The sequence below is a fragment of the Diabrotica virgifera genome, chromosome 4 (genome assembly GCF_917563875.1).
Source record: "Diabrotica virgifera virgifera chromosome 4, PGI_DIABVI_V3a".
NCBI classification, from domain to species: Eukaryota; Metazoa; Arthropoda; class Insecta; order Coleoptera; family Chrysomelidae; genus Diabrotica; species Diabrotica virgifera.
Genome location: NC_065446.1, coordinates 139,198,654 through 139,225,740, shown reverse-complemented (window position 1 = coordinate 139,225,740; position 27,087 = coordinate 139,198,654). Strand labels below are relative to the sequence as shown.

General features: G+C 35.1%; 1 protein-coding gene across 2 annotated transcripts in view; it reads right to left on the bottom strand.

The window, feature by feature from the left end:
- Nucleotides 1–27,087, bottom strand: part of LOC126883144 (histone RNA hairpin-binding protein) — a 125,872-nt gene that overhangs the window by 12,944 nt on the left and 85,841 nt on the right. For both annotated transcript variants that reach the window (XM_050648399.1, XM_050648398.1), the window contains exons 3-4: nucleotides 21,205–21,424; nucleotides 6,080–6,190 (exon numbers count right to left, since the gene is read on the bottom strand). In XM_050648399.1, coding sequence (XP_050504356.1) covers nucleotides 6,080–6,190; nucleotides 21,205–21,424 — 331 coding nt within the window. The remainder of the gene's footprint in view (nucleotides 1–6,079; nucleotides 6,191–21,204; nucleotides 21,425–27,087) is intronic.

Below are 27,087 nucleotides of genomic sequence, written 5' to 3'. Positions count from 1 at the left end.
CTGGATCTTGGGTGTTATTTTGATCCTTCGGTATTAAATAAGTGGTTCCCTGAGTTAGAAATGACGGTATTTCCTGCGGGTTAGAAATAACATGATTAATTAATGTTGATAAGCACTCATGGATGCTCCAAAACTTCTTAAGCCAGAAGTTCTGGACTCCGTCTGGTCCAGGAGATTTCCAGTTATGAAGCTCTTTGATGATATTTGAGACCTCTTCAGTAGTGAATGGTTCGTAGTTAGCTGTGACGTAGTGGTGACAGTTGTGCGTCGTATCTTCTATCCAGCCAGCATTGTTGTTAAGAGCAGCTGGTGTGGAAAGTTGATTTCCCCAAAACTCATGAATCTCTTCCTGGCTTGGGTAAGACTTGTCTACAGTTTCTACGGTGGAGTTCAGTTTTCGGTAGAACGCCTTCTCAGAGTTCTCAAAAAGTGCATTGTCACATTTTCGGTTGTTACTAACTTTATACCTTCTTAATCGTCCTGAATAGACGGATAGTTTTTGTTTTAATGTATCCAGACACTGTTGGGCTGTGTTATTTTCTGGATCGTATCTCGAGTGTCTTGCAGTGCTCCGCATTATTTCTTCAGCTCTCTTAATGACTTTTCTACTTGTTACACCTCTTATATATTCTGTGACTTGACCAATATCCCTACGCAGTAATTCAATTTTTCCGAGAAGTCTTTTTTCCCAGGGTGCAATTCTGTTACCAGTCCTTCCGTTATTAGTACTCCGTCGTGTTCTGATCTTAACGCCCATTACATTAGCAATTGCTGTTGCTGCACAGTAGATTAGCATATGCAGATATTCCAATGTGTGGGCTTCTACGACATAATTGGGTAGGACTTCAGTGTTCACAATTTGTAACAGCGCACCTAGTTTCTTACAAGAGTTTATTCGTGGTAGCGGTGGTCTGCTAAGTGGATTTGTTTCATTAAACTCTTGTACGGCACGAGCCATTTCGTTTGCTAGACTATCGCGCAACTCGTTGTTTTCCTGCTGTGTATTGTCAGGTTGAGTTTCTGGTATGGGAATCTCAGGAATCTGCTCATCAAGGATTTCATTTAGGACTTGATCTAAAACTAGCCCTTGGTTGTTGATCTCCCGTTCGACTTCGCTTTTGATCGTATTGCGTCTAGCCTCTGGGATAAGGTTGTTTCTTATGATTACCCGGTATTGATCTGATACTCTTTGCTCCGATACTTGAATATCTGGGTACTCCCTGCAAAATTCGGCATACAGCTGTTGTCTGTAGCCGATCGTTTCTTGACCGAGGTTTGTAACCTTATAATAGAAGCGCAAAATGCTTTCGTTAATGGACACAGTCCATTTCATGCGCTGCCTCGGTCGTCCCGCTTGAGTGAGCGCCGGCTGATGTTCCAGCGCAGCACCTTCAGCGGGTGGAGCTCCTGCTGTTGTTTGGCTCGCTTGTGGTTGTTGTTGTTGTTGGGCTGTAGCTGATTGTATGACAGGGGCCCGCCTCCTCAACACCCTGCCACCGACGTCCCGCATGCTGTCACGTCCAGCGCCGGCTCCAGACGTGCCCTGGCGATCCCCAGGCAGCGATCCTAAACATAAATCAATATTCTCCATATTAATGGGTGTGCATTTTATACCTACTGCCAGGTGTCAGTTTTTGTTCCACGGCAAGTATCCCTGCTACCCTCTGGGTATTGGCGCTACGAATACCCAGAAAGCATCCCCCATTCGCAGGGGGCCGCGCCTGATAGAAGAACTGACAAAAAACTCCCACAGGTTAAAGCTATTATTATTATTAAGCTATTATATAAAGCTATTATTATTATTATTATTATTATAAAGGAGATATAGGACCTGGCCCAATACGCTACCCTGGGGGACTCCGGCTTTTATTTCTTTAAGTTCAGAATAAGCATCATCTTGCTTGATTCTGAAATATCTATCAGTTAAGTAAGATTTAATTATGTCTGTGTATAATTTTGGAAGAGTAGCCTCTAATTTATGAAATAGTCCTTCATGCCAAACTCTGTCAAATGCCTGGGCAACATCTAAGAATAAAGCTGAACAGACTTTTCTTTCCTCTAGTGCTAGTGCATTTTCTATAATATCGGTGACTCTGTGGAGTTGGTCTATACTTGAATGTTTCTGCCTAAAGCCAAACTGGTGATTTGGAATTAATTTTTTGTTTACTATAATTGGTTGCAATCTTGTGAGGAGAAGCTTTTCAAATAATTTAGACATTGTGGGTAGCAGTGATATTGGTCTATAGGAGGAGGTTATATGTGGTGGTTTGCCTGGTTTAAATTATACTTGATTTCTTTTATTACTTCTACAGTTACTGGCATTATGTTTTCTTCTTCTTGCAAATGGTTGCTCTGTAATGCTTCTTCTTCTTGTTGTTTTTGATGCGGTTGAAATATTTTCTCCAGATGTGTAGCAAAGCATTCTGCTTTTTGTTCGCTGCTTCTAGCCCAAGTTCCGTCTTCTTTTTTTATGGGTGGTATTTGCATTATTGGTCTTTTTAATCCTTTGGTTGCCTTCCATAGTGAGTATTCTGTGGATCTATAATTCGTTAGGTTGTTTAGGTATGTCCTAATGGATTCTTCTTTAAATTCTTTTATCTCTCTTTTTAGTTGTTGGGTGAGATTATTTACAATTGTTTTATCTTGAGGAGCTCGACTTTGGAACCATTTTCATCGTGCTTTCCGTTTTTCGTATACCAGCGTTCTAATTTCTGCAGGGTAGTTGCATCCTTTTAGGCGTCTTTTGATGTCTGGAGTACATTCTCAAGATATTCTTTGGATGTCTTTATTGAATTGATCAACTTCTTTTTCAATGTCACTTACGGTTCTAAGAGATACGTTTAAATTAATTGTTTCTTCTAGCATTTGTCTGAAGCTTATCCAGTCGGTGTACTTATTAGTTAACGAAGGGTTATTTTCTTTATATATTATGTTTTCGCTTAGTGTTAGTGTTATTGCTGAATGATCAGAACATAATTTATGGCATTCATCTATTTGCAGGTAGTTTTGCGATATATTTTTGGTTATGAAAAAGTCAATTAGGTCTGGTATCTTGTTGGGGTCTGTCGGCCAATAAGTTGGCTTCCCTGTTGATAAAGTTGTGGCTCCGTATTCATTCACAGCTTTTAAAAGTTCTCTGCCTTTTGTTGTGGTTAACCTTGAGCCCCAGTGGGTATTTTTAGCATTATAATCGCCTCCTACTATAAATATATTTCCCAGCTCGTTAAAGAGGTCAATATATTCCTCCTTATTTATTGCATGTTTCGGATTGCTGCAACTATCAGTGGGTATCTATTAGTTCTAAGTGTTACTGCAATTAACTGCAATTAACTGCACTTTTTTTGTTACGTAGTTTGCTTCTTCGTAATGTTGTAAATTTTCTTTAATTATCACTGCACTTCCTCCTTTTGCATTATTATCAGGATGAATCGCATGATATACTCTATAACCGTGAAATTTGATAAATGAGTGTTTAGTAAAATGAGTCTCTGAGATGAGGCATACATCTATATTTTCTGTCTGTAGAACTAACTGAAGCTCCTGCTGGTGGTTCAGGAGTCCATTTGCATTCCACACTAGTACCTTAATTGTATTAATATTGTTTCGATTTAGGTATAGCTCCTTTGGCACTATATTCTAATCTTTTTAGCCTCTCATCCAGTGTTATTATGATTTGTTCTTGATTTTCTAGCTTCGCTAATATGAGTTGCAGACTTTGTTCGATATTATTAGTTCGTTCCTCCTTTTTGCTACTTTCCTTTTCGTTGTTTACTGCATTGGCAAATGATAGATTTTCATTAACTTGCCTGCTTACTGAAGGATGTTTACTAACCACCCTTTTTTTTGTATATATTCCTCATGTTTTGTAGTTCAATAGCCACTTTACAGCCACGATAGTTAGCTGGGTGCTCTTGTCCACAATGTACGCATATAGGTTTGACATCTTTTGGTTTGGTACACTCCTTAGTATGATGCTTCCCTGTGCATTTGACACATCTCGCTTCTCTGGCGCAGAATTTTTGGGTATGCCCATATGCCTGGCAATTTTTGCATTGAGATATTAATTTGGAGGATTTAAATAGTTGGATTTCGACTTTACATTGTAGTATATGCTGTATACTATGTATTTTATTTATATCTTCGCTGTTGTCAAAAGTCACTATGAACATGTCAAGTGGTTCTTTGGTACGCCACTTAATTTTATTTATAGCATTCACTGCTTTAAAACCTCTACTAACCAATTCTTCAATTATGCTATCTGGTTTGCACGAATGCGGGAGATATTTGACTATTACCTTAATTGGTCGTGTTCTTTTATCTTCGTATGTGAACCAACTGTGCGGTGTTTGCTCTTGTAGTATTTTTGTCACGCCACGATACGTATCCTCGTCGTTGGCTTTAATTTTGAAGTTCTCTTTATTTACCATTTGGATTATAAATTTATTTATACCTATTTCCTTTGTGAGCAGTTCGATAAATTTATTATATTCTTTAATTCCTTCCCTATTATTGGTGGTGGAGGTTGGACTTTTTTTTGTTTAGGTTCAAACCTATTAGTTACTTCTTCATTTTTTGTAGGAGTAGGTGGAGAAAATGAAGTATTCATTATTTTCCTTTTTTTCTGCCTGTTTCTTACCCTTATCCATTCTGTTTCTTTAGCCAGTTCCTCTTCATCAGTCTCGTATGCTTGCCTGAGAGGAGGCGTTGCCTCAGTAATTTTAGCGTTATTTGATTGATTCCTAATCTGTTTGATTTGGTTTTCTAGCATACTTATATGTGTTTGCATTTGCGTGATCATACTATGTAGTTGATCTTTTTCATTATTGACTTTTACCCATTCTGTATATACTAATTGTTCGTTTTGGGAACGTTGACAAGTTTCTTGAAATAAGTTATTATTTTGTTGCATTAAAAAGGCTTCATTTATTGTAGTCGGTTGCATTCCTCCTGCAGGCATGTTTATATTTTATTCTTTATCCAAACACGGTTAACCTGTATTTGTTTTGAATTTAGCTTTAATCAACATTTTCAATAAATGTAATCCTTAAATTATATTATTTAAAATAGTCACTTACCGACCTGAATTGAGTGGACCACAAAAAGAAGTTTGTGTTCAACTAGTAGTTAAGCACTTAATGAGTTTTTAATTTACCGCACTTAAACTACAATAGATTGTAAATTTCGCGTAAGAAGAAATCTTACCCACTTCGTCCGTTCGGAGGTTCAGATTTCTTCTTAAAAACACTATTATTTAGTTTGTTTTATTATAATTAATAACTTTAATTTAAAATCCAAATAACTGTTTCGTATCACAGCAGATTTATTTTAACACTTCAATTACATTAAAGTATAATTAGGTATTAATGGGAAACTGATGAACAGTAATTATTATTTTTAGCACAGGTAAATGCTTTAGATACATCCGTTCTCGATCAAGTTTTGACGACGACTAGAACAGTTTGATGAAACTCAATAAACGAGAGATCAAAAGGTTTACTGAAATAGTGACTGGACATTGCCGTTTAAGAAATTACCTATACAAACTAAGGTGATGAACCATGGTGCAGAAAGTGCAAAATGGAAGAAGCCTGGTATACAGATACTTCTGCCATTGCATTATGCTAAGTGATGTAAGGCGGGAATTCACTGGTTAACTGAGGTTTGAACCAGAAGAGATCCTAAAACTACCAATAAGAAAACTGTTGGCCTTCGTTGAGACCACAGAACTTATTAGAGGTTAAGGGAAAAAAACTAAGTATGGTACAAAGATCTCATGACCAAGTGCCAGAGACTAACGAGTCTCGCCTCAGTTAAGAAGAAGAAGCTGTTTAACACGTTTGCTGCCTATCTTCAACAAACACCACATGGCTTGTACCGTCATACCACATACTTAAACGGTTCATTCAGGAACGTAATACTACCTCCGACACTCATGCATCATCGGCCCCCTTGATGAAACTCTATTGCCGACACAGTGTCGGTATGAGCACTGAACAAGTTAACAAACAGTTAGCTGTAGTTTTTTATTTGTATATTTCCGATGCGACAAATGAAATGAAAAAACTTTAAATTTACTTACTTTGGAACCTGCTTCAAATATTCATCATATCCAAGAGTATTTTTTCCATAATCAATTTGTTTCTGTCTTCTTGCAAGCACAGCTGGATCAGTCTCGTACTCCTTAGGCCTCCTAAAATATATATGTATTAGTGTGAATCACGCCAACTAAATGACAATAATGAAGCAAAAATAACAATAATAGTTATTTATGTACCAAGTCAGTAAAGTGACTCTTTATCGATCGATTCTGATATTACGAGAAGAGCGAGCGTAGCGAGCGAGGCGAGTAACAGACGAGTTCGATAAAGAGTCTTTACTGACGTGGTGCATACGAAATTTTATCCCCAAAATATATTTTTTAAATTTAATGTCGTCCGAACAACTGGGGTTATAAACGACAACAATGGAAAATACATATTAAAAATAAAAAGAAATTGTAATATTAAGTAAATACATATGTACTAAAAAAAAGTATACCTGAAAAATTTGTGATAAAATTAAATGTCTTTTATTCCTATTTCCGTTAAAAACTGTATATTACTGATATTTGTATTGTCTCTAAGAAGCTCAGATATGTCCCTGGGAAGGTTGAGTTTACTTCTCGTTTGCTGGTATATTTGGCAGTCGGTTAACATATGTTTTATTGATATAAAATAATATTTGCCAACATAATTTGATATTGGTTTTAACACTTACTTGCAATTTGCAATTTAAGAACTTTTTAAATTTTAGACATCATAATAATTTCATGACAGTGATGACAGATAACTTGGAAGATTGCCGCTTTCGATTTTTAATCGATAGTTATCAATACTGAATAATTACTAAATCGGTTAAGTTTTAATTTATTTTATATGAATATAATTACAAAATACTACAGAATTTCACTTTTTGACATAAATTTAATTGATAATATCGCAAATTGCGTACAATATTTTTAATAATTAAAGTAAATAAATTGTAAGTCCACTCAAATACTCGCCATTCGATTACTGCCATCGACCACTTACATTCAATCTCGGTTAATTTGATTAATCACGGCAGGTAAAGTAAAATTCTTCTTTCAGTACAATAAAGTGTTACTTTACTGTCGCAAAAGAGGGCAGATGAGTACAATAATGAATGGCTTTAGTGACGGTTGGCGATAAAAGTACTTTATCAGAAATATTTTCATAAAATACAAAGATACATTATGAAAATACAAAGATTTCAATCCAAAACTCTTAAGAACAATCGTTAATGCCCCTTGGTATATCCAGAATAACGCAATACATAGAGGGGTACAATCTTCAGGTACTAACAGTCTCTGAAGAGTGCAAAAAATCTTTTAAACAATATCAAAATAGGTTGCGGGTACATCCTAACACCCGGGCACACAATCTTCTCAACAACAAACAAGCGAAGACATTGAAGCGATATGATCCCTTGGACCAACCTAACCGATCCTGACAGAGCCTACAGCAGAGGAACCCTTCAACAGTGTCCAGCCATTGTGTCCTGTGCCAGTTTTAGTTCTTGTGCTCGCGTATCAGTGTATGTGCTCATCTCACCGGTAAACAAGCTAATGTGTGTGTGTGTGTGTGTGTGTGTGTGTGTGTGTGTGTGTGTGTGTGTGTGTGTGTGTGTGTCGTGATGCTTTGGTCACTGGACCTTACATCTCTCTGTCATTGTAAAGACAAACAATTATACTTATAGGTCTGGATAGGTATGAAAAAAAAGTTGATTAATAGCAAGCTGAAAATTTGTTAATAGCTTAAGGGTGTCTAGTCGGATAAACTTTGATATATGGGAACACTGGAACAGGGGCAGTTTTAATTGTGGAACAGGTTAAAAATTTGGAACGGTCACACTACGAAAACGGCAGATTTATTTTGTCCGACAGAACAGACTTCAACTCTCCGAACAGAGATTAAACTCTCATGCAAAAATCAGACTGCTATTTATCACCTGTCATAATTCCTGTCATTTGACATATTCCACATGTTCCACTCATTGAAACGCCCATTTGGTGATAAATAGCAGTCTGATTTTTGCATGAGAGTTTAATTCTGTTCGAAGAGTATAAGTCTGTTCTGTCGGACAAAAAATGTGCCGTTTTCGTGGTGTGACCGTTCCAAATTTTTAACCTGTTATCTGACTGGACACCCTTAAGGCTGTTTTATCAGTTGAAGCACATTGCAATGTTAAGTGGGCGTATCACTTACTTTCGTAGACTGCTTACGTCACCACACACGTGACTCCCTACTTGAAATTGATTGGAAGTAGGGAGTGCGACCGACAATTCGATCTTTACTCAGTGGCGCCGGCGGACAAGTATTTTAATGACAACAAAATGCATTATTCTCCATTCAAATTAGTTTTGTCGGGAATACCTTGTTAGATTGATTTTATCGTGGATAATATTTTAAAAGAATTATCACATTTTTGTCACATAGTTTGGCCTAGGTCAAACTAGTTTATCCTGATATAATAAAGATTCACACTTCAGGATAAACTAGTACGGCCTTCTTCTTCTTCTTGTAGTGCCTATCCGTTTCGGATGTTGGAGGCCATCATGGCAATCTCTACTTTTCACACTGCTGCTCTGAAAAGATTTGTAGTGGTTGTGTTGAACCACGTACGTAAATTTTTCAGCCAGGAAATCCTTCGCCTAGTACGACCTAGCCTACACTAATTTAGCTGAGTCGAAAGTAATTTGACGAACATGTAAGGACTTTTACATGCGGGGAATTCCCAAATTACGTCCTTTATAATCCAAGGATGGTACTAAAAGTGAGAAATTTGACCTAGGCTGTCTGTCCGTCGGTCCGTCCGACCGCGAATATAACTGCTCCGTCACTATACTAGGTAGAATGACAAATAAGGTGTCAAATGAAAGCTTATAATCCAAGGATGGTACCAAAGGTGAGAAATTTGAGCTAGGCTGTCTGTCCGTCGGTCCGTCCGACCGCGAAAATAACTGCTCCGTCACTATACCAGGTAGAATGAAAAATGAGGTGTCAAATAAATGCTTTTAATCCGAAGATGTTATTAAAGGTGAGAAATCTTAGCGAGGCTGTCTGTCCGTCTTTCCGTCCGATCGCGAATGTAATTCTTCCGTCAATATACCAGATATAATGACAAATGAGGTGTCAAATGAAAGCTTAGAATCCAAGGCTGTTACTAAAGGTGAGAAAGGACCCCGCAGAAACCTTATGGGAAATGGCCCTCTGTCAAATGCTCTGATACTTTGGATTCTGGTAGTCCTTGATATGTAGAACAAAAGACTTCATGGGCGCGTAGCTCCAAAAAATTATAGTTCTGAGATATAAGCCTCTGAAGTTATAGGTACAGTGAGGACGTTTGAGTTGAAATAAATTCATTTTCTCGAGAATGGGAGACTCTGGAGATAAATTACGAATCAGCTCGATTTTTATTTTTAAATAATAATTTTTTGGCGTATATATCATACTAGTGACGTCATCTATCTGGGCGTGATGACGCAATCGGTGATTTTTTTAAATAGGAATAGGGGTCGTTTGATAGCTCATTTGAAAGGTAATTTAATTCTCTATTCACTAATGTAAACATTAACATAATTATTTATACAGGGTGGCCAAAACTTTTTTTTAATTAAATTAGTTGAGAGAAAAAGAAGAATGTATATAATTTATTTATTTCGAAATACATTTTACTGCTGTCAGAAAACAGAAAAAAATGTTAATTTGAAAAATAAACATTGCCTTTCGCTTAAATTAAATGTCCAAACTGCTAAGAGGTAGGTGGGTGGCAGCTTCAATATTGAATTTAAGCAAAAAACAATATTTATTTATCAAATAAACATTTTTTTCTGTTTTCTGACAGCAGTAAAATGTATTTCGAATTAAATAAATTATATACATTCTTCTTTTTGTCTCAATTAATTTAATTAAAAAAAAAATTGGGCACCCTGTATAAATTATTATGTTGATGTTTATATTAGTGAATAGAGAATTAAATAGCCTTTCAAATGAACTATCACACGACCCCTATTCCTATTTAAAAATATCATCGATTGCGTCATCACGCCCAGATGGATGACGTCACTAGTATGATATATATGCCAAAAATTATAATTTAAAAATAAAAATTGACCTGATTCGTAATTTATCTCCAGAGTCGCCCATTCTCGAGAAAATGAATTTATTCCAACTCAAACGTCCTCTCTATACCTATATCTTCAGAGGCTTATATCTTAGAACTATGATTTTTTGGAGCTACGCGTCCATGGAGTCTTTTGTTCTACACATCAAGAATTACCACAATCCTAAGTTTCAGAGCATTTGACAGAGAGCCATTTCCCATAAAGTTTCTGCGGGGTCCTTTGTTCTAGGACTTCCGGTTCTAGACGCTCACTTCAGGCCAAACTAGTTTGGGCTTTAGTAACATTCTTGGATTATAAGCTTTTATTTGACACCTCATTTTTCATTCTACCTGGTATAGTGACAGAGCAGTTATATTCGCGGTCGGACGGACCGACAGACAGACAGCATAGGTCAATTTTGTCACTTTTAGTACCATCCTTGGATTATAAGCTTTCATTTGACACCTCATTTGTCATTCTACCTGGTATAGTGACGGAGCAGTTATATTCGCGGTCGGGCAGACCGACAGACAGACAGCCTAGGTCAAATTCCTAACTTTTAGTACCATCCTTGGATTATAAGCTTTCATTTAACACCTTGCTGAAAAATCTACGTACGTGGTTCAACACAACCACTAAAAGTCTTTTCAGAGCAGCAGTGAGAAAAGTAGAGAGTGCCATGATGATCGCCAATATCCGAAACGGATAGGCACTAGAAGAAGAATAAGAAGAAGGCCGTACTAGTTTATCCTGAAGTGTGAATCTTTATTATATCAGGATAAACTAGTTTGGCCTAGGCTAAACTAGTTTGGCCTGAAGTGTGTTTATTTATATCAGGATAAACTAGTTTAGCCTACGCGTGATATGATAAACTAGTTTGACCTAGGTCATACTAGTTTATCCTAGGCGGTTAGGACAAAGTAGTTTGGCCTAGGCCAAACTAGTTTGTCCCGAAATCGGGTTTGGCCGGTAACATATACATTATTTGAATATATTTATAGGTTGCAGTTACATAAAAAAAGTATCCAATTGATGAATAAAACACAAATCGTGGATAGTAGTATAATTTTCTGTCTTATTTTAAACACCCTGGGACTCATTTCTTATCTTGTCAACCTATATCCCTAAACTAATGTAATACTTAAAAATACGCGTAAACTAAAGAACTTGTAACTTATACCACTAAACTAATAATATATTATGTCCTTAAAATACCCGTAAACTAAATAAGTTTAATGTTTTCAAAATAACTAAGAATACTGTAAACTGTAAACACTAAGCAAGTTGATGAAGAAAATACAAGAATGAATAACTGGAAATGGATTCTAATAATTCAAGCGAACTGACCGACTGACCGTACGTTCATGAGATTTGTCGTCACGAAGGCGATAACGATGAAACTAAGCGCCAATGCTGCGTAACTCGTTTCATTATTAGATTTCAATATTTTTAGCAAATTTTCTTCAAAGTTGGAACACGCTTTTCTCGATTATTACTGGACACAGAAAGGTGAAAAAAAAAAAATCAACGATTACAGAAAAAAAAAACTCTTTCAAGTGATGGGAGTAAAAAGTTTGGTTATAATAGAACGTTAAACATTATAATCTAATTTTTCAACAGAATTTTCAAAAAAATAAAAAAAGTAAATCCATCATTTTAAGGCTGTTTTATCAGTTGAAGCACATTGCAATGTTAAGTGGGCGTATCACTTACTTTCGTAGACTGCTGACGTCAGACACACGTGACTCCCTACTTGAAATTGATTGGAAGTAGGGAGTGCGACCGACAATTCGATCTTTACTCAGTGGCGCCGGCGGAAAAGTATTTTAATGACAACAAAATGCATTATTCTCCATTCAAATTAGTTTTGTCGGGAATACCTTGTTAGATTGATTTTATCGTGGATAATATTTTAAAAAGAATTATCACATTTTTGTCACATAGTTTGGCCTAGGTCAAACTAGTTTATCCTGATATAATAAAGATTCACACTTCAGGATAAACTAGTACGGCCTTCTTCTTCTTCTTGTAGTGCCTATCCGTTTCGGATATTGGCGGCCATCATGGCAATCTCTACTTTTCACACTGCTGCTCTGAAAAGATTTGTAGTGGTTGTGTTGAACCACGTACGTAGATTTTTCAGTCAGGAAATCCTTCGCCTAGTACGGCCTAGCCTACACTAATTTAGCCGAGTCGAAAGTAATTTGACGAACATGTAAGGACTTTTACATGCGGGGAATTCCCAAATTACGTCCTTTATAATCCAAGGATGGTACTAAAAGTGAGAAATTTGACCTAGGCTGTCTGTCCGTCGGTCCGTCTGACCGCGAATATAACTGCTCCGTCACTATACTAGGTAGAATGACAAATAAGGTGTCCAATGAAAGCTTATGATCCAAGGATGGTACCAAAGGTGAGAAATTTGAGCTAGGCTGTCTGTCCGTCGGTCCGTCCGACCGCGAAAATAACTGCTCCGTCACTATACCAGGTAGAATGAAAAATGAGGTGTCAAATAAATGCTTTTAATCCGAAGATGTTATTAAAGGTGAGAAATCTTAGCGAGGCTGTCTGTCCGTCTTTCCGTCCGATCGCGAATGTAATTCTTCCGTCAATATACCAGATATAATGACAAATGAGGTGTCAAATGAAAGCTTAGAATCCAAGGCTGGTACTAAAGGTGAGAAAGGACCCCGCAGAAACCTTATGGGAAATGGCTCTCTGTCAAATGCTCTGATACTTTGGATTCTGGTAGTCCTTGATATGTAGAACAAAAGACTTCATGAGCGCGTAGCTCCAAAAAATTATAGTTTTGAGATATAAGCCTCTGAAGTTATAGGTACAGTGAGGACGTTTGAGTTGAAATAAATTCATTTTCTCGAGAATGGGAGACTCTGGAGATAAATTACGAATCAGATCGATTTTTATTTTTAAATAATAATTTTTTGGCGTATATATCATACTAGTGACGTCATCTATCTGGGCGTGATGACGCAATCGGTGATTTTTTTTAAATAGGAATAGGGGTCGTGTGATAGCTCATTTGAAAGGTAATTTAATTCTCTATTCACTAATGTAAACATTAACATAATTATTTATACAGGGTGGCCAAAACTTTTTTTTAATTAAATTAATTGAGACAAAAAGAAGAATGTATATAATTTATTTATTTCAAAATACATTTTACTGCTGTCAGAAAACAGAAAAAAATGTTAATTTGAAAAATAAACATTGCCTTTCGCTTAAATTAAATGTCCAAACTGCTAAGAGGTAGGTGGGTGGCAGCTTTAATATTGAATTTAAGCAAAAAACAATATTTATTTATCAAATAAACATTTTTTTCTGTTTTCTGACAGCAGTAAAATGTATTTCGAATTAAATAAATTACATACATTCTTCTTTTTGTCTCAATTAATTTAATTAAAAAAAAATTGGGCACCCTGTATAAATGATTATGTTGATGTTTATATTAGTGAATAGAGAATTAAATAGCCTTTCAAATGAACTATCACACGACCTCTATTACTATTTAAAAATATCATCGATTGCGTCATCACGCCCAGATGGATGACGTCACTAGTATGATATATATGCCAAAAATTATAATTTAAAAATAAAAATTGACCTGATTCGTAATTTATCTCCAGAGTCGCCCATTCTCGAGAAAATGAATTTATTCCAACTCAAACGTCCTCTCTATACCTACCTATATCTTCAGAGGCTTATATCTTAGAACTATGATTTTTTGGAGCTACGCGTCCATGGAGTCTTTTGTTCTACACATCAAGAATTACCACAATCCTAAGTTTCAGAGCATTTGACAGAGAGCCATTTCCCATAAAGTTTCTGCGGGGTCCTTTGTTCTAGGACTTCCGGTTCTAGACGCTCACTTCAGGCCAAACTAGTTTGGGCTTTAGTAACATTCTTGGATTATAAGCTTTTATTTGACACCTCATTTTTCATTCTACCTGGTATAGTGACAGAGCAGTTATATTCGCGGTCGGACGGACCGACAGACAGACAGCATAGGTCAATTTTGTCACTTTTAGTACCATCCTTGGATTATAAGCTTTCATTTGACACCTCATTTGTCATTCTACCTGGTATAGTGACGGAGCAGTTATATTCGCGGTCGGACAGACCGACAGACAGACAGCCTAGGTCAAATTCCTAACTTTTAGTACCATCCTTGGATTATAAGCTTTCATTTAACACCTTGCTGAAAAATCTACGTACGTGGTTCAACACAACCACTAAAAGTCTTTTCAGAGCAGCAGTGAGAAAAGTAGAGATTGCCATGATGATCGCCAATATCCGAAACGGATAGGCACTAGAAGAAGAATAAGAAGAAGGCCGTACTAGTTTATCCTGAAGTGTGAATCTTTATTATATCAGGATAAACTAGTTTGGCCTAGGCTAAACTAGTTTGGCCTGAAGTGTGTTTATTTATATCAGGATAAACTAGTTTAGCCTACGCGTGATATGATAAACTAGTTTGACCTAGGTCATACTAGTTTATCCTAGGCGGTTAGGCCAAAGTAGTTTGGCCTAGGCCAAACTAGTTTGTCCCGAAATCGGGTTTGGCCGGTAACATATAGATTATTTTAATATATTTATAGGTTGCAGTTACATAAAAAAAGTATCCAATTGATGAATAAAACACAAATCGTGGATAGTAGTATAATACACCCTGGGACTCATTTCTTATCTTGTCAACTTATATCTCTAAACTAATGTAATACTTAAAAATACGCGTAAACTAAAGAACTTGTAACTTATACCACTAAACTAATAATATATTATGTACTTAAAATACCCGTAAACTAAATAAGTTTAATGTTTTCAAAATAATACTGTAATAAGAATACTGTAAACTGTAAACACTAAGAAGCAAGTTGATGAAGAAAATACAAGAATGAATAACTGGAAATGGATTCTAATAATTCAAGCGAACTGACCGACTGACCGTACGTTCATGAGATTTGTCGTCACGAAGGCGATAACGATGAAACTAAGCGCCAATGCTGCGTAACTCGTTTCATTATTAGATTTCAATATTTTTAGCAAATTTTCTTCAAAGTTGGAACACGCTTTTCTCGATTATTACTGGACACAGAAAGGTGAAAAAAGAATCAACGATTACAGAAAAAAAAACTCTTTCAAGTGATGGGAGTAAAAAGTTTGGTTATAATAGAACGTTAAACATTATAATCTAATTTTTCAACAGAATTTTCAAAAAAATAAAAAAAGTAAAACCATCATTTTAAAGGCAACATAATTTCGAACAACGTGTCCAAATTTCGAGACATTCTGTCGGTAAATAACAGAGAAAACACTGTCCCTAGGTTTTGGTGCACCGATAAAACAGCCTTAAAGGCAACATAATTTCGAACAACGTGTCCAAATTTCGAGACATTCTGTCGGTAAATAACAGAGAAAACACTGTCCCTAGGTTTTGGTGCACCGATAAAACAGCCTTAAGCTATTAACAAATTTTCAACTTGCTATTAATCAACTTTTTTTTCATACGCGGGATCCAGACCTATTATTGTTTTTATTGTAAAACAGATTGTAAAAAACCTTGGATGTTAATAAAAAAAATCAGAAATATTTGTACTGATAAGTAAAAAGGTTTTAAATCAAAAATACCGACTTTTTCGAATAGTTTTCTAGTACTTACTTTAAAATAATCTATAAAAAGTAATAGAAATGATTCTCATCTCATTTTATTATTTAAAAAATGCCTTCAAAAGCGTTGACATTCAATTGCTTTTTATCGATTTTTTTAATGAACTAAAAACTATACAATTACACACATATAGTTCTTCCATTCTATATTTGCACTTGCTTGAAACTATTCACGAATTACTTTTTATACTAGATCTCTTTTTTATTTTCACCCAATTTTGAAAAAATGTGAAAACTTTGAATTATCCACGTCCGTCTGTCTGTCTGTCCGTCTGTAATCACAACTACTCCGTCAATATACCAGCTAGAATTACAAATGAGGTGTCAAATGAAAGCTTATAATCCAAGGATGGTACTAAAGGTGAGATATTTCACGTAGACTGTCTGTCCGTCGGTCCGTCCGACCGCGAATATAACTCCTCCGTCATTATACCAGGTAGAATTACAAATGAGGTGTCAAATGAAAGCTTATAATCCAAGGATGGTACTAAAGGTCAGATATTTGACAGAGGCTGTCTCTCCGTCGGTCCGTCCGACCGAGAATATAACTCCTCCGTCATTATACCAGGTAGAATTACAAATGAGGTGTCAAATGAAAGCTTATAATCCAAGGATGTTACTAAAGGTGAGATATTTAACGTAGGCTGTCTGTCCGTCGGTCCGTCCGACCGCGAATATAACTCATCCGTCATTATACCAGGTAGAATTACAAATCAGGTGTCAAATGAAAGCTTAAAATCCAAGGGTGACACTAAAGGTGAGATATTTGACCGAGGTCGTCTGTCCGTCGGTCCGTCCGACCGCAAATATAACTCCTCCGTCATTATACCAGGTAGAATGACAAATGAGGTGTCAAATGAAAGCTTATATTCCAAGGATGGTACTAAAGGTGAGATATTTGACCTAGGCTGTCTGTCAGTCGGTCCGTCCAACCGCGAATATAACTCCTCCGTCATTATACCAGGTAAAATGACAAATGAGGTGTCAAATGAAAGCTTATAATCCAAGGATGGTACTAAAGGTGATCAATTTGACCTAGGCTGTCTGTCTGTCTGTCCGTCTGTCCGTCCGACCGCAAATATAACTCCTCCGTAATTATACCAGGTAGAAAGACAAATGAGGTGTCAAATGAAAGCTTATAATCCAAGGATGGTACTACAGGGGAGAAATTTTAACTACTTAATTTTTAATTTTAATTTTAGCATAAATGACTCAAAAGTTAGTAAATTTGTATATCAATCCACGCAAAGTTACAAGAAGAATTCAAATAATGTCTTGCAGTTCTACTTTCGATTACTTTGGGTGAAAACCTAGGACTTACGAAGTCCAATTACTTGTTATTCACAGAAACTAGTATCGCAATATTAAACCCTTTATCCATAGAAACCACAATAAGTAAAACAAAGATAAACAATACAGGTCTTTGATACTTTGTTTATTATGAATTTTGACGTCTATCATTTTCAGTGACAGTGACATTAGCACTTTTGTTGTGTTTATTGTAAATTTATAACTTATATTGTAATGTTTAATGGGTTGCATGTGAGAGTTCATTTTGAATGAAGTAAAAAACAGACATACTCTCAATAATTTATTGTAACTTCTGACGACCGGTTTCGCTCTCTAAAGTATGCAGAGCATCTTCAGGTCAACGGTTACAAGTCACTAAATGATTCGGTTACAAGGAGCAACTTCCTGAGTATTCATTAACATGATATCTTGCTTAAGTTACGCTAACGGGATATGGTGGAATAGACGGAGAATGTTGTAAAGGTTAACAAGTTTATGGAAATTGGAAATTCTTGAGGGTGATGAGATAGCTGGTGAAAGACAACCAACAAATCTGTGCCTGTTATTTTGTTTGTGAAGTAGACTAAAGTGAATGTCATATATACAATTTTAATATGTGATGGTTTTAAATATTTTTATTTCTATTTATTAAAAGATTTTTATTTATATTTATTAAAAGACTTCTATTTATTAATGTATGTGTTAGTGTAAGGCTGACAACGTTTGGATCAAAACGGGTTGATATCTAATATGTATGTTAGCTGTGGACGTGCAGCTGTAACCCAAATTGTTAAGGTCAATACTCCTTGATGTCCTAATGAGAGGAGTAGTGATAAATGTGAATTGATAGACAACAATGTAGGTACAAGAAACTAAGATATAAATTAAAGGGGGGGGGTGGGTGGGGGATACAAAAGAAAAGAAAGGAATTAATATTCAGTTAAAAGTAATTTATTGTAAATTGAGACTATGTTTTAATGATATAAACAGTGAAGAAATTTTAATAAAGTATTGAATCAGATAAAAGAAAGGAATAATAATAAAAATTTTGGGGGTTACCTACATTGTGTTTATTGACGAATTTTAAACACAATGTAGGTAACCCCCAAAATTTTTATTACAGTACAACCTGCCATATCCGGACCTGTCATATCCGGACCTCCCCGTGGGGACCTCCTCACGGTTCTGCGCCGTCCGGATCTACCGAAATCTACCGAGAAAGGCAGTCCTGCTGTTGGACAACGCACTAACAGAAGAACTAAAAGATAGCGAAATAATGTATTTAGAATCTATAAAACGTGTCTATCGACGAAAGTTATTGACGTCGTTGATTACTGGAATGTATGAAGGAGAAAACGTTTCAGAGACTATAAAAGAAGTAGTGGTCTTGATATCCGGATTTTTTCATATCCGGATCGGTCTGTCGCCACATTGATCCGGATATGGCAGGTTTGACTGTATTCTTCCTTTCTTTTATCTGATTCAATAGTTTATTAAAATTTCTTCACTTCTTATATCATTAAAACATAATCTCAATTTACAATCAATTACTTTCAACTGAATATTAATACAGTGGAACCCCGATAAGTCGGCCCCCGATAACCCGGAAGTCCGGCTAACCCGGACCGATTTTTATCAGACAAACATTACAACAATAAAAATGTATGTCCTTTATGCTGGATTTTCCAATTTCTTTTCAACATCTTAAAATATTTTCTTTTATCTTTCCTTATAAACATATTGTTCGAATACTATAATATCTTATATTTTTCAGGCTAATTTTATTTATCATAATAAACTTTCTTCGTAAAAATTTGAGTTTTATGAAATTTAAGAAAATCCTGTGCAGTCATGATCTAAATTTGGAACTTCGCATAAGAATGGTCCGATGTTATGTATTCTCAGTACTACTTTACGGGGTTGAAGCATGGACACTGACAGAATCGGTTTTAAAAAACCTAGAAGCATTTGAAATGTGGGTCTACCGCCGTGTTCTGAAGATCAGTTGGGTAGAAAGAGTCACAAACGAAAGGGTTTTGCAACGTTTTAATAAAAGTTGCGAAGTAGTGAACACGGTTAAAAGGCGCAAATTGGAATACTTTGGTCATATAATGCGTCACCCAGAAAAATATGACATACTTCACCTTGTCATGCAAGGTAAAATAATGGGAAAAAGAAGTGTGGGCCGCCGTACAACTTCTTGGCTTAAAAACCTACGCCAATGGTTTGGGAAAACTAGCACTGAACTATTTCGTGCGGCTGTAAATAAGACAATGATTGTTAATATGCTGCGCAACATGAGAGCCAACGATCGACAAGCGGTCTCGGCACCTTAAGAAGAAGAAGAAGAAGTAAAAATTTGTCGTTTTAGCGAATTCCTATGTAGTTCATTCGTTTCAATTTTCAATGTCAAACACATTATACAATGAGAGATAATGCGTACTTGTGTAATTTGATACATAATATACCTTAGTAAAAATAACTGGCATGGCAGACAACGCTCATTCTCGTGTTATCGAAACCAATAGGCATCTGTAGTATCCTTTATTTACTTGAAACTGTCTAGCATTGTTTAGAAAAGACTATTAAAAAATTATTTTTCAAACAATGGTCTTAGTCTTCACTCTTATTAAATAACATAAGTTCGTTCTCGTTGCGAGACGGTATTGTGTGTGTGTAGTAAAGTCTCATTGTTCGTTCCGCGTAAATATATTCAGATTTTGTTGTGTTTGCGTGATTTTTTGTCTACGTAATGGCAATAAAACTTAAAATGTTTTTGTTTCAAAATGATAACAAAAGACAGTTTGGACAATCGGTGCAAAGCTAAGAAAGCTAAAAATGAGACTCTCGACGACGCTTTGTATGTGTGGAACGCGAACGTGGTTTACAAGTGTCTGTGTGCCAATTATAACGGAGTTTATCTGTAAGCATACCATATTTTAATAATTTTTACCATTTTCTCCGGCTAACCCGAATTTTCTATAACCCGGATCGGCCGCGGTCCCGATTAATCCGAGTTAACGGGGTTCCACTGTACCTTTCTTTTCTTTTGTATCGTTGTACCTATATCGTTGTCTATCAATTCACATTTATTATTGTTTTATTATATGACTGCTAATACAATCATTTAGCTACAATTTTTAAGCTTTCCGATTTTTCATCCCTTATGCAACCACTACTCCTCTCATTAGGACATCAAGGAGTATTGACCTTAACAATTTGGGTCACAGCTAACATACATATTAGATATCAACCCATTTTGATCCAAACGTTGTCAGCCTTATACTAACACATTCATTAATAAATAGAAGTCTTTTAATAAATATAAATAAAAATCTTTTAATAAATAGAAATAAAAATATTTAAAACCATCACATATGAAAATTGTATATATGACATTCACTTTAGTCTACTTCACAAACAAAATAACAGGCAAAGATTTGTTGGTTGTCTTTCACTAACTATCTCATCACCCTCAAGAATTTCCAATTTCCATAAACTTGTTAACCTTTACAACATTCTCCGTCTATTCCACCATATCCCGTTAGCGTAACTTAAGCAAGATATCATGTTAATGAATACTCAGGAAGTAGCTCCTTGTAACCGAATCATTTAGTGAGTTGTAACCGTTGACCTGAAGATGCTCTGCATACTTTAGAGAGCGAAACCAGTCTTCGGAAGTTACAATAAATGATTGAGAGTACGTCTGTTTTTTACTTCATTTAACTTATATTTTGTTTATTTCATAAAGCTATATTGTGTTAAATATATTATAAAATATAACTTTATGAAATACATCCACTGATCATGGCCATTTCCTAATTATTACATTGACAGCACATATCAATGATTTTACATTTCGACATATGTTTCACTTAATGTTTTGATTTAACTTGTTTGCAAATTAATCATGGCATTTGTGCATATATATATATATATATATATATATATATATATATATATATATATAATGGAACAACTATATATACCTGTAAGGATGTTAGAATTTAACCAAATTAAAAATGAGAGTTATAACAAAACAATTATCTACTGCCATTATATTATACCTTGGATGTTTATTTCCATTTAAGGTTCGCAGTTCATTCCTCGTTTTCTTTGCGGGAGGTAGTACTTCTAATTCTTCATTACTACTGTTGCCACTACCAGTTTTCCATTCTCCACTTGAAGAACTAGAACTAGAGGTACTACTTTCTTCTTTTATCGGCTCAGTGAACACTCGTTTTACTGCTCTTTTCCTGTCATTTTGCCTCACTTCCTCTTCCATCACTTTAAAAGTTAAAAAAGACAATTATATTTGGCATACAATGTTATCAGTAAATAAAAATTTTGAAGAAATTTACCAGATTTAAGTACATGAAATACTAGTTTAATAAAAAAAAAGTGGTACCGTAGTAGTACTGTAGACTAGTACAAGACTTTATACAATGTTTTCTTTATTGATAAAATTTAAATATTTTTAAAATGAAATAAAATAATTTAAATATTTATGTATTATTATGTTTAATTAATTCTGCAGCCTTTTAACTTGCATTTGATCTGCCCAAAACCACATTATACAGGGTGTCCCGAAAAGATTGGTCATAAATTATACCACAGATTCTGGAGTCAAAAATATGTTGATTGAACCTAACTTACCTTAGTACAAATGTGCACATAAAAAAGTTATAGCCATTTGAAGTTACAAAATGAAAATCAATTTTTTTCAATATTTCGAAAACTATTAGATTTTTTATTGAAAATAGACGTGTGGCATTCTTATGGCAGGAACATCTTAACAAAAAATTATAATGCAATTTGTGCACCCCATAAAAATTTTATGGGGGTTTTGTTCCCTTAAACCCCCCAAACTGTTGTGTATGTTCATATTAAATTATTGTTAAAGTATTATTAGTTAAACACAGTGTTTCTAAAACTTTTTTGCCTCTTAGTACTTTCTCGAAAAGCCAGTTTTTATCGAGATATTTTGAATATTTGTCAAATCCACCACCTATTTGTATATGGTTAAGTACGATTATAGAGACCTGGTAATAATATGAAAAATCTATAATTTACATTTTTATAATATAAAAATATACTAAGAGGCAAAAAAGTTTTAAAAACACTGTGTTTAACTAATGGTACCGTAATAAAAGTTTAATTGGAACGTACACAAACATTTGGGGGGTTTAAAGGAACGAAACCCCCATACAATTTTTATGTGAACATATTAAAAAGAAGCCGCATCTCGATAAAAACTGGTTTATCGAAAAAAGACTAAGAGGCAAAAAAGTTTTAAAAATAATGTGTCTAACTATTGGTACCACAATAATAATTTAATTGGAACGTACACAAAAGTTTGGGAGGGGTTTAAGGGAACAAAACCCCATAACATTTTTATGGGGTGCACAAATTTCACTACAATTTTTTGTTAATATGCTCCTGCTATAAGAATGCCACATGCCTATTTTCAATAAACAATCTCTAATAGTTTTTAAAATATTGGAAAAAATTGATTTTCATTTTGTAACTTTAAAGGGCTATAACTTTTTTTATGTGCACATTTGTACTAAAGTAAGCTAGGTTCAATCAACATATTTTTGACCCCAGAATCTATGGTATAATTTAGCACCAATCTTTTCGGGACACCCTGTATAAAATATAGTTTTGACAGGTACTCACAAAAAAAACATACCATAGATATGGGATACATTTTTTTGCATTTACTGCACCAAAAACCATGGTTTAATTTGTACCTGTCGTTTTGTCTGACATAAATGCACATAAATATCAATAATTTTCAATTTTACATTTAAATAATTCTTCAATTAATCCACCATTAAGCAAATATTAGATTGATTCCTCATTGTTTGTGAAATCAATAATAGAAAATACTGTTGTAAAAAAAGTTGTAGATCATCTAAAATATTTGATACAGTGGAACTCCGATAAGTCGGCCACCGATAACTCGGAAGTCCAGCTAACCCGGACCAATTTTCATCAGACGGACATTTCAACAATAAAAACGTAATAGTTACACAACCTAAACTGACTGAATTTTTTACCTAGAAATGAACAATACTGTATATACAACTGTACGTAATTTAGAGATACTGTGTATATGTATTTCATGTTATTGCAATTATAATTGAGTTTATCTGTAAGGATTATTTAATTAATTTTTACCATATTATCCAGCGAACCCGGATTTTAGATATACCCCAGGCTGTGGGTGAAAAAACGTGATATAATTCAGGAATTTTTGAAACCTATCAGGTGTTGTAAAGGACGATGCCAGGAATATCTACTAAAATGTGACCAAAAATATTGTGAGCTTTTTTTTTAATTGCGATTTTCATTTGTTAAATTTGCAATTTTTAAGGTTTTTTAATTTTGCAGCTTAGGATATTGATTTTAGAGAAAAGCTTTTTAATAGAAAGTTGTAGTAAATTTAAAAACCTACAATTTGAGCTATGGTAAGTTTAATTTCGTTTATTGGTTATTGCAAAACAGCATGCGAAAAGTCCAAAATGGCCGTTTTTTACAATTGCGTTATTTATTGTACAAATAATTTTTTTTTATTTTTTAAAGCTTTAAAATGAAGATCTTTCAATTCCAAACATAAAAAAAATTGCAAGGCCGGATTAACGAATTTGTTGCTTAGATATTATAAATTGTTTATCCCAAGAGGTCAAATGTCGAAGGCTATAACTTTTTGAAGAAAAATCGTAGAGAGTTGTTGTAACATCCAATCTCCTTCTAAAGACATATATTTTCATATTCTGATGTAAATAAATGCGTAAAACATTTTTAAACCTCTAATTTTTGGGTTTGAAAATAAGGGGGCAAATTTCGTTATAAACATTTAGAGCTGAAGCGGCCCAGTACATCCTATGAGTTTTTAACTTACAGATTATTGTTGCTGAAGAGGAAACGAAGATTTATAAAAAAATAAAAAATTTCTACGACCAGCTGAAGTTGAGCTAAATGTTGGGTTTGAAACTAAGGGGACAAATTTCGTTATAAATATTTAGAGCTGAAGCGGCCCTGTACATCCTATGAGTTTCTAAATTACAGATTATTGTTGCTAAAGACGAAACGAAGATTTATAAAAAAAATTAAAAAAATTTACAACCAACTGAAGCCTAGATAATTGTTTATTTTTTCTTAAATCGTAGTGCCTTTATTTATAACAATTAAGAAATTATTTTACAGTCATTGACTAAAGAAAGACTTATATTATCTTAAAATAAAAATTATTATAAACTATAATTACATTTAATTATTAAAAATTATTTTTAAAATCGGTGCTTTTGCGAGCGGCCGAATTTTGCAAATCGCCCGGCTCGCTTCAAATCTGCGCGCTCGGAAAATTTTTACGTAACTTGTATTAAATTTTGACCGAAAACAATTTAATAATATTACCATTATAATATTCAGTGTATTTACCACTGTTTTTGTTTTTCTTGATAAACTGTTATATGTGAAATCTCATTTCTGAAGAAATAATATAACAAAAATGATACATGTAACTATATTTTTAATTTTTGCATTGTTCTATAAACATAATAATAATAATGTTACTTCTTATTATACAATATAAAACTTTTTCTTCTTGTAGTGACTATCCGTTTTGGATGTTGGCGACCATCATGGCAATTTGGCAAACCCCATTTGGAAACTGAGAACCAGGAAGGCGAAGGATTACCTTGCTAGAAAATTTACGTACGTCGTTCAACACAACAACTACAAATCTTTTTAGAGCAGCAGTATCGATTTAGTGTGCAAGTACAGATTGCCATGATGGTCGCCAACATCCAAAACGGATAGTCACTACAAGAAGAAAAAGTTTTATATTGTATAATAGGAAGTAACATTATTATTATTATATTTATATAACAATGAAAAAATTAAAAATATAGTTATATATTTCATATATATGTATCATTTTTGTAATATTATTTCTTCAGAAATGAGATTTCACATATAAAAGTTTATCAAGAAAAACAAATACAGTGGTAAATAGACTGTATATTATAATGGTAATATTAAAATTGTTTTCGGTCAAAATTTAATACAAGTTACGTAAACATTTTCCGAGCGCGCGGATTTGAAGCGAGCCGGGCGATTTGCAAAATTCGGACGCTCGCAAAAGCACCGATTTTAAAAATAATTTTTAATAATTAAATGTAACTATATTTTATAATCATTTTTAATTTAAGATAATATAAGTCTTTCTTTAGTCAATGACTGTAAAATAATTTCTTAATTGTTGTAAATAAAGGCACTACGATTTAAGAAAAAAGAAACAATTATCTCGGCTTCAGTTGGTTGTAGAAAAATTTTATTTTTTTATAAATCTTCGTTTCGTCTTCAGCAACAATAATCTGTAAGTTAGAAACTCATAGGATGTACAGGGCCGCTTCAGCTCTAAATGTTTATAACGAATATTGCCCCCTTATTTTCAAGCCCAACATTTAGCTCGGCTTCAGTTAATCGTAGAAATTTTTTATTTTTTTATAAATCTTCGTTTCCTTTTTAGCAACAATAATCTGTAAGTTAAAAACTCATAGGATGTACAGGGCCGCTTCAGCTCTAAATGTTTATAACGAAATTTGCCCCCTTATTTTCAAACCCAAAAATTATAAGTTTAAAAATGGTTTACGCATTTATTTACATCAGAATATGAAAACATAACTCTTTAGAAGGAGATTGGATGTTTAACCAACTCTCTACGATTTTTTTTCAAAAAGTTATAGCCTTCGACATTTGACCTCTTGGGATAAACAATTTATAATATCTAAGCAACAAATTCGTTAATCCGGCCTTGTAATTTTTTTTTATGTTTGAAATTGAAAGATCTTCATTTTAAAGCTTTAAAAAATGAAAAAAAATTATTTGTACAATAAATAACGCAATTGTAAAAAACGGCCATTTTGGACCTTTCGCAGGCTGTGTTGCAATCTCTCCCTGGGGCTGTATTTTTACCTCGACGGCGGTGGGAGGGCCGAGTAACGGGTCGTGGTCCCTAAAATTGTGAGGGGAGCACGACCGGTGAAACCAAGAACAGTCCCAGCGTCCAGCGACTGTGCACCGGGTGGGCGCCGGACACCGCCGCTGGACGCTAAAAGGCGTCGCAACTGAGGCGAGCAGTTGCGACGCCTTTCGCCTTCAGCAGTTCTATTTCACCCTCGAACTTCCCTACGGCTACTCTAATCTCTCAATTTAATCTCGCCCACCTCAGCATTGTGGCCGGAGGTCGATAGGGGGCCCCAAAGCACTGTGCGGGGGGCTCTGCCGTCGAACTCCGATTACAAGTTTTTGTTCGAAAACTTTTTCGATATACCCAATGCGAGTAGCCGCCATGTCTTACCCCACCAATGTACCTTTCCCACCACACATCCATTCCAAATCCCGCGTAACAGGGGAGGCAGCAGTTACGCGGAAACTCCAGGTAGCCTGTGAATACAGACTGCCACTGCGTCCGGAGGCAACCGTGATAAAAAGCCTAGAGGAGTAAACCTCAATAAAAAATCCCCATTATCACGGTGGAAGGCATCGTGCCAAAGATATGAGAGATGCGAGGGTTAGAGCATCATAAACGATCCCTTCGGGATACCTGGCGACCTCCCGAAGTAATACAGCCTTAACGCGGTAAGGGCGCACTGCTGCGTCGGACGAATAGCACGTCCCGACTCGTGGGAATTCATATGAATCCAAATCAAACAAAGAAAGCAAAGAGGGAAGACGAAGACGACCAAACGCAAACGAACAAGGATAACGCTACAGGTAAAAATGTGAATAGGGAAGAACAGCCGCTAGACGGCAAAGTAGACGAAGAAGAGCAGAGAAAATTCGAATTGGAACTATTGAATTGGCATAGTCAGCAGCCAAAAATGAACAGATCGGGTGTCCAAAAACACTCGACACTGGTAGGGGAGGAGATTCTAGGA